This window comes from Oncorhynchus mykiss, chromosome 4 (genome assembly GCF_013265735.2).
Source record: "Oncorhynchus mykiss isolate Arlee chromosome 4, USDA_OmykA_1.1, whole genome shotgun sequence".
NCBI classification, from domain to species: domain Eukaryota; kingdom Metazoa; phylum Chordata; class Actinopteri; order Salmoniformes; family Salmonidae; genus Oncorhynchus; species Oncorhynchus mykiss.
In genome coordinates, this window is record NC_048568.1 from 31,905,022 (window position 1) to 31,918,776 (window position 13,755).

The 13,755-nt window shown below is 43.8% G+C and overlaps 1 protein-coding gene across 1 annotated transcript; it reads right to left on the bottom strand.

The window, feature by feature from the left end:
* Positions 1-4,732: 4,732 nt before the first annotated feature.
* On the bottom strand, positions 4,733-5,470 carry LOC118964495 (adhesive plaque matrix protein-like). Its single transcript, XM_036976474.1, has one exon. The coding sequence runs from the start codon at positions 5,468-5,470 to the stop codon at positions 4,733-4,735; it is 738 nt and encodes a 245-aa protein (XP_036832369.1).
* Positions 5,471-13,755: the final 8,285 nt, after the last annotated feature.

Sequence of the window (13,755 nt, forward strand, 5' to 3'; positions counted from 1 at the left end):
AAGACAACAGGCCATGCAGTCACTGAGCAACAGGGAGACAGAACAGTAAACCTGTGGCACTGTAGTGTCTATCCAATGTAGGCACACACACACACACACACACACACACACACACACACACACACACACACACACACACACACACACACACACACACACACACACGCACACACACACACACACCAGCCGCACAGTATTTCTGTCATGTTCTGTTACCTCTCAGTCAATCAACCCACACTTCATGCTGTCGTGACTCACTAAACAATAGTACCCATTGCCCACAAAAATACACTACATCAATATCCCCAATATACAGCAATGCAGCACTCTGGCAATCTTCTTTATCTCAAACAAACAAATTACATTCAAAACACTTAGTTGGTTTGTGAAATGAGATACTTATTATGCTGATGTGATGTGAATGTCTCAAGTGGCCACATTGGCTGTTTTAACACATGATCATAAACTGATGAGCAGTTTGACATGGAGAACTACCAATCTGACATAGAGAACTACCAATCTGACATGAGAACTACCAATCTGACATGGAGAACTACCATTCTGACATGGAGAACTACCAATCTGACATGATAACTACCAATCTGACATGGAGAACTATCAATCTGACATGGAGAACTACCAATCTGACATGGAGAACTATCAATCTGACAAGAGAACTATCAATCTGACATGGAGAACTACCAATCTGACATGAGAACTACCAATCTGACATGGAGAACTACCAATCTGACATGAGAACTACCAATCTGACATGGAGAACTACCAATCTGACATGAGAACTACCAATCTGACATGGAGAACTACCAATCTGACATGGAGAACTATCAATCTGACATGGAGAACTACCAATCTGACATGAGAACTACCAATCTGACATGGAGAACTACCAATCTGACATGGAGAACTACCAATCTGACATGGAGAACTACCAATCTGACATGAGAACTACCAATCTGACATGGAGAACTACCAATCTGACATAGAGAACTACCAATCTGACATAGAGAACTACCAATCTGACATGGAGAACTACCAATCTGACATGGAGAACTACCAATCTGACATGGAGAACTTCCAATTTGACATGAGAACTACCAATCTGACATGGAGAACTACCAATCTGACATGGAGAACTACCAATCTGACATGGAGAACTACCAATTTGACATGAGAACTACCAATCTGACATGAGAACTACCAATCTGACATGAGAACTACCAATCGGACTTGAGAACTACCAATCTGACATGGAGAACTACCAATCTGACATGAGAACTACCAATCTGACATGGAGAGCTACCAATCTGACATGGAGAACTACCAATCTGACATGGAGAACTATCAATCTGACATGGAGAACTACCAATCTGACATGAGAACTACCAATCTGACATGGAGAACTACCAATCTGACATGGAGAACTATCAATCTGACATGGAGAACTACCAATCTGACATGAGAACTACCAATCTGACATGGAGAACTACCAATCTGACATGGAGAACTACCAATCTGACATGGAGAACTACCAATCTGACATGAGAACTACCAATCTGACATGGAGAACTACCAATCTGACATAGAGAACTACCAATCTGACATAGAGAACTACCAATCTGACATGGAGAACTACCAATCTGACATGGAGAACTACCAATCTGACATGGAGAACTACCAATTTGACATGAGAACTACCAATCTGACATGGAGAACTACCAATCTGACATGGAGAACTACCAATCTGACATGGAGAACTACCAATTTGACATGAGAACTACCAATCTGACATGAGAACTACCAATCTGACATGAGAACTACCAATCGGACTTGAGCACTACCAATCTGACATGGAGAACTACCAATCTGACATGAGAACTGCCAATCTGACATGGAGAGCTACCAATCTGACATGGAGAACTACCAATCTGACATGGAGAACTATCAATCTGACATGGAGAACTACCAATCTGACATGGATAACTACCAATCTGACATGAGAACTACCAATCGGACATGGAGAACTACCAATCTGACATGGAGAACTACCAATCTGACATGGAGAACTACCAATCTGACATGGAGAACTACCAATCTGACATGGATAACTACCAATCTGACATGGATAACTACCAATCTGACATGGAGAACTACCAATCTGACATGGAGAACTACCAATCTGACATGGATAACTACCAATCTGACATGGAGAACTATCAATCTGACATGGAGAACTACCAATCTGACATGGAGAACTACCAATCTGACATGGAGAACTACCAATCTGACATGAGAACTACCAATCTGACATGGAGAGCTACCAATCTGACATGGAGAACTACCAATCTGACATGGAGAACTATCAATCTGACATGGAGAACTACCAATCTGACATGGATAACTACCAATCTGACATAGAGAACTACCAATCGGACATGGAGAACTACCAATCTGACATGGAGAACTACCAATCTGACATGGAGAACTACCAATCTGACATGGAGAACTACCAATCTGACATGGAGAACTACCAATCTGACATGGATAACTACCAATCTGACATGGATAACTACCAATCTGACATGGAGAACTACCAATCTGACATGGAGAACTACCAATCTGACATGGATAACTACCAATCTGACATGGAGAACTATCAATCTGACATGGAGAACTACCAATCTGACATGGAGAACTACCAATCTGACATGAGAACTACCAATCTGACATGGAGAACTACCAATCTGACATGAGAACTACCAATCTGACATGGAGAACTACCAATCTGACATGGAGAACTACCAATCTGACATGGAGAACTACCAATCTGACATGGAGAACTACCAATCTGACATGGAGAACTACCAATCTGACATGAGAACTACCAATCTGACATGGAGAACTACCAATCTGACATGGAGAACTACCAATTTGACATGAGAACTACCAATCTGACATGGAGAACTACCAATCTGACATGGAGAACTACCAATCTGACATGGATAACTACCAATCTGACATGAGAACTACCAATCTGACATGGAGAACTACCAATCTGACATGGAGAACTACCAATCTGACATGGATAACTACCAATCTGACATGAGAACTACCAATCTGACATGGAGAACTACCAATCTGACATGTAGAACTACCAATTTGACATGAGAACTACCAATCTGACATGAGAACTACCAATCTGACATGGAGAACTACCAATCTGACATGAGAACTACCAATCTGACATGGAGAACTACCAATCTGACATGGAGAACTACCAATTTGCATTTCTGGAGGGCAGTTGATAGAGCGGATCATGGGAGGAGCGGGAATGCACACACACACACACACACACACACACACACACACACACACACACACACACACACACACACACACACACACACACACACACACACACACACACACACACACACACATACACTCACACACACACACACTCACACGCTCGATCACTCGCTCACTCGCTCACTCACTCACTCCCTCACTCACTCCCTCACTCCCTCACTCACTCACACTCACACTCACACTCTCACTCTCACTCTCACTCACACTCTCACTCTCACTCTCTCACTCTCACTCTCACTCACACTCACACTCTCACTGTCACTCTCACTCTCACTCTCACTGTCACTCTCACTCTCACTCACACAGTGGATAGGAGAGAGGGAGGTGAGGGAACACGCAGCATAGCAGTCCACTGTAGCACATCATAGAATGGAAATGCTAGTATGCAACAACATACAGTATTTTATATTTGTTTTTATTAAGGATCCCCATTTCTGCTGCCAAGGCAACAGCTACTCTACCTGGGGTCCAGCAACATTAAGGCAGTTGTATACAATTTAAAATATTACATTTCATTATATTTCACAACACTCTTCACAACACATTAAGTGTGTGTCCTCAGGCTGCTGAGGGGAGGACGGCTCATAATAATGGCCGGAACAGAGTAAATGGAATGGCATCAAACACAAGGACACCATGTGTTTGATACCGTTCCACTAATTCTGCTTCAGTCATTAACACGAGCCTATCCTCCCCACTTAAGGTGCCACCAACCTTCTGTAAAATCCATGTGTACGTGTGTGTAGAGTGTGTGCCTTATTATGTGTACAGTAGGAGGATAGGGGGATAGGTGGGTAGTGGGGTAGGAGGGTTGGTGGGTAGGTTGGTGGGTAGGAGGGTAGGTGGTTAGGAGGGTAGGGGGGTAGGTGGGTAGGTGGGAAGGTGGGTAGGGGGGAGGTGGGTAGGGGGTAGGATGGTAAGTGGGTAGGTGGGTAGGAGGGTATGGGGGTAGGTGGGTAGGTGAGTAGGAGGGTCGGTGGGTTGGAGGGTAGGTGGGTAGGAGTGTAGGTGGGTAAGTGGGTAGGGGGTAGGTGGGTAGGAGGGTAGGTGGGTTGGAGGGTAGGTGGGTAGGAGGGTAGGTGGGTAGGGGGCTAGGTAGGTTGGAGGATCGGTGGGTAGGAGGGTAGGTGGGTTGGAGGGTAGGTGGGTAGGAGGGTAGGTGGGTTGGAGGGTAGGTGGGTAGGGGGCTAGGTGGGTAAGTGGGTAGGGGGTAGGTGGGTAGGAGGGTAGGTGGGTTGGAGGGTAGGTGGGTAGGAGGGTAGGTGGGTAAGTGGTTAGGGGGTAGGTGGGTAGGAGGGTAGATGGGTTGGAGGGTAGGTGGGTAGGAGGGTAGGTGGGTAGGGGGCTAGATGGGTTGGAGGATTGGAGGGTAGGTGGGTAGGGGGTAGGTGGGTAGGAGGGTAGGTGGGTTGGAGGGTAGGTGGGTAGGGGGTAGGTGGGTAGGAGGGTAGGTGGGTTGGAGAGTAGGTGGGTAGGAGGGTAGGTGGGTAGGAGGGTAGGTGGGTTGGAGTGTAGGTGGGTAGGAGGGTAGGTGGGTTGGAGGGTAGGTGGGTAGGAGGGTAGGTGGGTTCGAGGGTAGGTGGGTAGGAGGGTAGGTGGGTAGGAGGGTAGGTGGGTTGGAGGGTAGGTGGGTAGGGGGTAGGTGGGTAGGAGGGTAGGTGGGTTGCAGGGTAGGTGGGTTGGAGGGTAGGTGGGTAGGAGGGTAGGTGGGTAGGAGGGTAGGTGGGTTGGAGGGTAGGTGGGTAGGAGGGTAGGTGGGTAGGAGGGTAGGTGGGTTGGAGGGTAGGTGGGTTGGAGGGTAGGTGGGTTGGAGGGTAGGTGGGTTGGAGGGTAGGTGGGTAGGAGGGTAGGTGGGTAGGAGGGTAGGTGGGTTGGAGGGTAGGTGGGTAGGAGGGTAGGTGGGTTGGAGGGTAGGTGGGTTGGAGGGTAGGTGGGTAGGAGGGTAGGTATGGAACATGAAGTCCAGTACACTACGTTTGATCAGTTCTCTGCCAAAGTCTATAACTTTCTCCAACTGTCTTGTTCCATTAGTGCATGAGGCCTGAGTCACGTTGATATTGACCCTCTCTTGACGAGGATTCATGTACTACATTAGAACACAGCCAGGGCTCTCTCCTCCATGCTTGACCGTGACAGCCATGGTTCAACTAGTCATGTCTGACTAAGAGCTCTGGATAATTGATGTGTTGCTTTATCTGCGCTGTTTTGTTGCCTGGGATTTAAAGGTACAATCAGTGATGTTGCTGTACAGATGTTCAATTGGTAATTTCAGTTGATTCTTGAAGAGTTTAATTTATAAATTAATCTTGAGCTTAGTACTGTCTTAGCCCATCATAACCCAAATATAAGAAGGATATTGAAAACCAAGGGGTTGAGCTACTGTAGAAAAACAAATCACAGATTGTGGCTTTTTGAGATGTAATAGTATGCTAGATGGTGGATTGTTATCCTCAGCAATCGGTTGGCGATAAATCAAATTAAATGTTATTCGTCACGTGCTGAATACAACAGATGTACCATGAAATGCTTATTTACAAGCCCTTTCCCAACAGTACAGAGTTAAAAAGTAAGAAACATTTGAAAAAAATTCTAAAGGACACAAAACAATAACGAGGCAAAATACAAGGAGTACCAGTACTGAGTCAATATGCAGGTAATAAAGTAGTTGAGGTAATTGAGGTAATATGTACATGTAGGTAGGGGAAAAAGTCACTAGGCAATAATGATCGATAATAAACAGAATAGCAGCAGCGTGTGTGAAAGTGTGTCTATATGTGAGTGTGTGTGTGTGTGTGTGTGTGTGTGTGTGTGTGTGTGTGTGTGTGTGTGTGTGTGTGTGTGTGTGTGTGTGTGTGTGTGTGTGTGTGTGTGTGTGTGTGTGTGTGTGTGTTGGAGTGTCAGTGTAGTATATGTGAGTTTGTGGGTAGAGTCCAGTGAGAGTGCATAGAGCCGGTGCAGGAGAGTCAGTGTAGTATATGTGAGTTTGTGGGTAGAGTCCAGTGAGAGTGCATAGAGCCGGTGCAGGAGAGTCAGTGTAGTGTATGTGAGTTTGTGGGTAGAGTCCAGTGAGAGTGCATAGAGTCGGTGCTGGAGAGTCAGTGCAAATAAAAAGGGGTTAGCTATTTAAATAACTGTTCTGCAGTCTTATGGCTTGGGGGTAGAAGCTGTTCACGAGCCTTTTGGTCCCAGACTTGTCGCTCCGGTACCCCTTGCCGTGCGGTAGAAGAGAGAACAGTCTATGACTTGGGTGGTTGGAGTATTTGACAATTTGTAGGGCTTTCCTCTGACACCGCTTGGTATGGAGGTCCTGGATGGCAGGAAGCTCGGCCCCAGTGATCAAATCAAATCAAAGGCTATTTGTCACGTGCGCCGAATGCAGTGAAATGCTTACTAACAGGCTCTAACCAATAGTGCAAAAAAGGTATTAGGTGAACAATAGGTAAGTAAAGAAATAAAAAAAACAGCAAAAAGACAATGAAAAATAACAGTAGCAATGTACTGGGCTGTACGCACTACCCTCCTTATGATTAGATGCCAAGCAGTTGCCATACCAAGCGGTGATGCAGCCAGTCAAGATGCTCTCAATGGTCCAGCTGTAGAACTCTGAGGATCTGAGGGCCCATGCCAAATCTTTTCAGACTCCTGAGGGGGAAGAGTCATTGTCATGCCCTCTTCACTACTGCACTACTGTGTTGGTGTGTTTGGACACCGAGGATCTTGAAGCTCTTGACTCACTCCACTTCAGCCCCGCCGATGTGAATGGGGGCGTGCTTGGCCCTCCTTTTCCTGTAGTCCACAATCAGCTCCTTTGTTTAGCTGACATTGAGGGAGAGGTTGTTGTCCTGGCACCACACTTCCAGGTCTCTGACCTCCTCCCTATAGACTGTCTCATTGTTGTCTGTGATCAGGCCTTCCACCGTTGTGTTGTTGGCAAACTGAATTGTTGGAGTCGTGCACGACCATGCAGTCGTTGTTGAACAGGGAGTACAGAAGGGGATTAAGCACTTACCCCTGAGGGGCCCCTGTGTTGAAGGTTAGCGTGGGGGATGTGTTGTTGCCCACCCTCACCACCTGGGGGCAGTCCGTCAGGAAGCCCAGGATCCAGTTGCAGAGGGAGGTGTTCAGTCCCAGGTGTTCAGACCCAGGGTTCTTAGGTGTTTAACACTGAGCTGTAGTCAATGAACAGCATTCTCACGTAGGTGTTAATTTTGTCCGGATGGGAAAGGGCAGTTTGGAGTGCAATAGAGATTGCGTCATCTGTGGATCTGTTAGTTAGTCATTTAAACAAGTTACCTTTGCGTTCTTGGGCACTGGGACTATGGTGGTCTGCTTGAAGCATGTAGGCATTACAGACTGGGTCAGGGAGAGGTTGAAAATATCCTGGTAATCCATCTGGCCCTGCGGCCTTGTGAATGTTAACCTGTTTAAAGGTCTCACATTGGCTACGGAGAGCTTGATCACACAGTTGTCCAGAACAGCTTGTGCTCTCATGCATGGCTCAGTGTTTCTAGCCTCGAAGCAAGCATAGAAAGCATTTAGCTTGTCTGGTAGGCTCGCGTCACTAGGCAGCTCGCGGCTGGGTTTCCCTTTGTAATCTGTAGTTTGCAAGCCCTGTCACAGAGTGGGTGTAGTAGGATTCAATCTTAGTCCTGTATTGGCACTTTGCCTGTGTGATGGTTCTAATTAGTGTCCCACTCCTTGAAACCGGCAGCTCTAGGTATTAGCTCAGTGGGGATGTTGCCTGTAATACATGGATTCTGGTTAGGATATGTACATACGGTCACTGTGGGGACGACCTCATTGATACACTTATTAATGAAGCCGGTGACTGATGTGGTGAACTCCTCAATGCCATTGGATGAATCCCGGAACATATTCCAGTCTGTGCTAGCGAAACAGTCCTGCAGCTTATGTTCAGCTTCATCGGGCCACTTCTGTATTGCACATCACTGGGACTTCCTGTTTGAGTTTTTGCTTGTAAGCAGGAATCAGGAGAACAGAGTTATGGTCAGATTTGCCTAATGGAGGGCGAGGGAGACCTTTGTATGTGGAATAAAGCTGATCTAGATTTTAAAATTCAGCTGCATTAAATTCAACGGCCACGAGGAGTGCCGCCTCGTAAAGTACAGATACCCGAAAAAACTACTTAAGTAGTACTTCAAAGTATTTTTACTTAATTACTTTACACCACTGCCCTATACAGCTCGTTGAGTGAGGTCTTAGTGCCTGTATCAGTTTATGGCAGTAAGTAGACAGCTATGATAAATATAGATGGTAAATAGTATGTTCTACAGCATATCATGAGGTATTCTAACTCAGACAAGCAGATCCTCGAGACTTCCTTAATATTAGAGATTGCGCACTAGCTTTTAACGAAAAGACACTAATAGACTGTCATGCCCTGACCATAGAGAGCTTTTTATTCTCTATGTTGGTTAGGTCGGGGTGTGACTAGGGTGGGACATCTAGGTGATTATATTTATATGTTGGCCTGGTATGGTTCCCAATCAGAGGCAGCTGTTTATCGTTGTCTCTGATTGGGGATCATATTTAGGCAGCCATTTTAGGCAGCCATTTTCAGCCTTTGTGCTTTGTAGGATCTTGACGATGTATGGCTGCCTGTGAGCACTATAGCAGCTTCATGTTTCGTTTTGCATTTATTGTTTTCTTTGAGTTTCACTTCAAAATAAAGAGGATTGTTTTCTTTGAGTTTCACTTCAAAATAAAGACCACGCTGCATGTTGGTCCACTCATTGAGACGAGCGTGACAAAGACAGGCATTCTATCCTGACGATGTACAGAGGAACAGCTAGATTTATATATCCCATGTCCTTGTTCAGCCACGACTCAGAGAAACGTCTTGTCAGGTATCCTGCACGCCTACCTCTGGCTCCTCTTCCTGGGAATTGGGCCTAATCCGAGATGAGCAAGATGTCATTCGCCTCCAACTCATTGAAGTAGAAATTCTCATCCAAATTGAGGTTGGTGATTGATGTTCTGATGTCCAAGAGCTCTTTTCAGTCATAGGAAATGATGGCGGAAACATTATGTACAAAAACAGCTAAGATCAGTAGAAAAATTATAATAAAATAGCACAATTGGTCAGGAGCCCGTAAAATGGCTGCTATTCCCTCCAGCACCATTACAATCAAACAATGTTATGTAACAGAAAAGAGACATGTCTTCACTAAAAGCCAAACTGTGTGTGTGTGTGCAAATGCGTCCATGTGTTACTCTGCAGTAATGAGCCCCGTTATGAAAAGACTTCTAACGGTTGACTATTGTAAAACTGTCTCTGTGGTTCTCTGGGAGTTTGTGTGGTAGGCTACAAATGGAAGGTAAAATGTATACAACAAAAAGTCATAATTATCCCTGCGGTGGTTCCTTTCAAGGAGAGCGAGACAAACGCTTTTTGCTCAGTTGAGTACAAAAAAACAGTAGCTCAAAGGAACAACAATTGTTTTTAGAATTATTCATGTTAACAGCATCTATATCATCCAAACTCCTATATTTGCTACTATTGATAATTAATAATAATATGTTAGCTAATGTTAATAATATGTTAGCTTCTATTATTAATTAATCATGATATGTTAGCTAATGTTAATAATATGTTAGCTTCTATTATTAATTAATCATGATATGTTAGCTATTATTAAGAATAATATATTAGCTAATATGAATAGCTAATAATAACATGTTAGCTGATATTAATAATGAATAATAATAATATGTCAGCTAATATTGGGGCATAGAGTGCCTTGCGAAAGTATTCGGCCCCCTTGAACTTTGCGACCTTTTGCCACATTTCAGGCTTCAAACATAAAGATATAAAACTGTCTTTTGCAGACTCCATCAGGTTTTCTTCCAGAATGGTCCTGTATTTGGCTCCATCCATCTTCCCATCAATTTTAACCATCTTCCCTGTCCCTGCTGAAGAAAAGCAGGCCCAAACCATGATGCTGCCACCACCATGTTTGACAGTGGGGATGGTGTGTTCAGCTGTGTTGCTTTTACGCCAAACATAACGTTTTGCATTGTTGCCAAAAAGTTAAATTTTGGCTTCATCTGACCAGAGCACCTTCTTCCACGTTTGGTGTGTCTCCCAGGTGGCTTGTGGCAAACTTTAAACGACACTTTTTATGGATATCTTTAAGAAATGGCTTTCTTCTTGCCACTCTTCCATAAAGGCCAGATTTGTGCAATATACGACTGATTGTTGTCCTATGGACAGAGTCTCCCACCTCAGCTGTAGATCTCTGCAGTTCATCCAGAGTGATCATGGGCCTCTTGGCTGCATCTCTGATCAGTCTTCTCCTTGTATGAGCTGAAAGTTTAGAGGGACGGCCAGGTCTTGGTAGATTTGCAGTGGTCTGATACTCCTTCCATTTCAATATTATCGCTTGCACAGTGCTCCTTGGGATGTTTAAAGCTTGGGAAATCTTTTTTGTATCCAAATCCGGCTTTAAACTTCTTCACAACAGTATCTCGGACCTGCCTGGTGTGTTCCTTGTTCTTCATGATGCTCTCTGCGCTTTTAACGGACCTCTGAGACTATCACAGTGCAGGTGCATTTATACAGAGACTTGATTACACACAGGTGGATTGTATTTATCATCATTAGTCATTTAGGTCAACATTGGATCATTCATAGATCCTCAATGAACTTCTGGAGAGAGTTTGCTGCACTGAAAGTAAAGGGGCTGAATAATTTTGCACGCCCAATTTTTCAGTTTTTGATTTGTTAAAAAAGTTTGAAATATCCAATAAATGTCGTTCCACTTCATGATTGTGTCCCACTTGTTGTTGATTCTTCACAAAAAAATACAGTTTTATATCTTTATGTTTGAAGCCTGAAATGTGGCAAAAGGTCGCAAAGTTCAAGGGGGCCGAATACTTTCGCAAGGCACTGTAATACAGGTCTGTAGTTCAGGTATAACTGTAAGCTTAATTCTAAATCCACTTAAAAACAAATTAGACCCCTCATTGGGTGATGTCTCTTTACCACCAGATAAATTGCAGTAATCTCTTTATTACTGTTTCAGTTACTTCTCAAAACACTAAATTACATTTTCATTATCTTAATTTAATCACGTATTACAATAGGCCTTATTGGTGCCATATCTCACATGTGGTGGATACATGATGGCATTGTATGAAAGGTGGCTGTTATGAAACAAACACACACATGTAGTCAGGCTCCTTGCATACATCAGTCAACCAGATGTTACATGCATAGATCTGAACGTCATGTAGAACCTAGAGAAATCCACGCTGTCAATGGTACCATTGCTTAGCAACTGATGCATATGGTGCGGAAAAACAAATGCAGGCACACACACAAACACAGATGCATATGGCAGTGAGAGGAATATGGATGGTAAGCTCTGGGACATGCCGCTAATACTGTATATTCTGGCCTTTGATAAATGGACCCCACAAACATTTTAAGTTAATTCCCATCCGCTATGGATCCAATTTAAAAGTCTGAGCTAACCTATTGTATTACATTGACTGCAATAACCAACAGTTTCACTTTGTCTGCTTATAGTGGTACAGCAATAACTCATTCATCGTATTACTGGCAGTGTCTATGTTTTGTTCTCAGGCAATTCATGTTGGCACAACTGTTCACTATGGATAGCTGGCAGAAAAAGACATGCCTACAACAAACTACACTTTCTGCCTCCCTATACTCTCTCTCTGTCTCAAATATACACACCAACATACACACTTACACACTTACACACACACCAAAACACACACGGTCATATACCAACCTTCATCTCGGGGGACAACCTGTTCCCTTCAATTTAAGGCTCCATTAATTTCAGTACAGTTTACGGAGGCTCCATTAATTTCAGTACAGTTGACGGGAGGCTCCGTTAATTTCAGTACAGTTGACGGAAGCTCCGTTAATTTCAGTACAGTTGATTGAGGCTCTGTTAATTTCAGTACAGTTGACGGAGGCTCTGTTAATTTCCGTACAGTTGACGGAGGCTCTGTTAATTTCAGTACAGTTGACGGAGGCTCCATTTATTTCAGTAGAGTTGACAGAGGCTCTGTTAATTGCAGTACAGTTGACAGAGGCTCTGTTAATTTCAGTACAGTTGATGGAGGCTCCATTAATTTCCGTACAGTTGACAGAGGCTCGGTTAATTTCAGATGGAAAGGGAGAGACAGAGGGAGAGGGAGAGACAGAGGGAGAGGGAAAATGAGAGACAGAGGGAGATACAGGGGTATAGGGAGAGACAGAGAGAAAGACAGAGGGAGAGGGAGAGACAGAGGGAGAGATAGTCTTGTCTAGTGTGTGTGTGTGTGTGTGTGTGTGGTGTGTACAAGCATGCAATTCTGTGTGTGTCTGTGTGTTTCTATGTGTGTGTGTTGTTCGTTTCTATGTGTGTGTGTTTGGTCGTTTCTATGTGTGTGTGTTTGTTCGTTTCTATGTGTGTGTTTGTTCGTTTCTATGTGTGTGTTTGTTCGTTTCTATGTGTGTGTGCTGTTCGTTTCTATGTGTGTGTGTTTGTTCGTTTCTATGTGTGTGTTTGTTCGTTTCTATGTGTGTGTGTTGTTCGTTTCTATGTGTGTGTGTTTGTTCGTTTCTATGTGTGTGTTTGTTCGTTTCTATGTGTGTGTGTTTGTTTGTTTCTATGTGTGTGTGTTTGTTCGTTTCTATGTGTGTGTGTTTGTTTCTATGTGTGTGTTTGTTCGGTTCTATGTGTGTGTGTTTCTATGTGTGTGTGTTTGTTCGTTTCTATGTGTGTGTGTGTTGTTCGTTTCTATGTGTGTGTGTTTGTTCGTTTCTATGTGTGTGTGTTTGTTCGTTTCTATGTGTGTGTTTGTTCGTTTCTATGTGTGTGTTTGTTAGTTTCTATGTGTGTGTGCTGTTCGTTTCTATGTGTGTGTGTTTGTTCGTTTCTATGTGTGTGTTTGTTCGTTTCTATGTGTGTGTGTTGTTCGTTTCTATGTGTGTGTGTTTGTTCGTTTCTATGTGTGTGTTTGTTCGTTTCTATGTGTGTGTGTTTGTTTGTTTCTATGTGTGTGTGTTTGTTTGTTTCTATGTGTGTGTGTTTGTTCGTTTCTATGTGTGTGTGTTTGTTCGGTTCTATGTGTGTGTGTGTTTGTTCGTTTCTATGTGTGTGTGTTTCTATGTGTGTGTGTTTTTTTCGTTTCTATGTGTGTGTGTTTTTTTCGTTTCTATGTGTGTGTGTTTGTTCGTTTCTATGTGTGTGTGTTTGTTAGTTTCTATGTGTGTGTGTTTGTTCGGTTCTATGTGTGTGTGTTTGTTCGTTTCTATGTGTGTGTGTTTCTATGTGTGTGTGTTTGTTCGTTTCTATGTGTGTGTGTTGTTCGTTTCTATGTGTGTGT

Excerpts from the sequence above, each read along its gene's own strand:
- LOC118964495 (XM_036976474.1), bottom strand. The coding sequence starts at position 5,470 with ATGAATCCTCGTCAAGAGAGGGTCAATATCAACGTGACTCAGGCCTCA.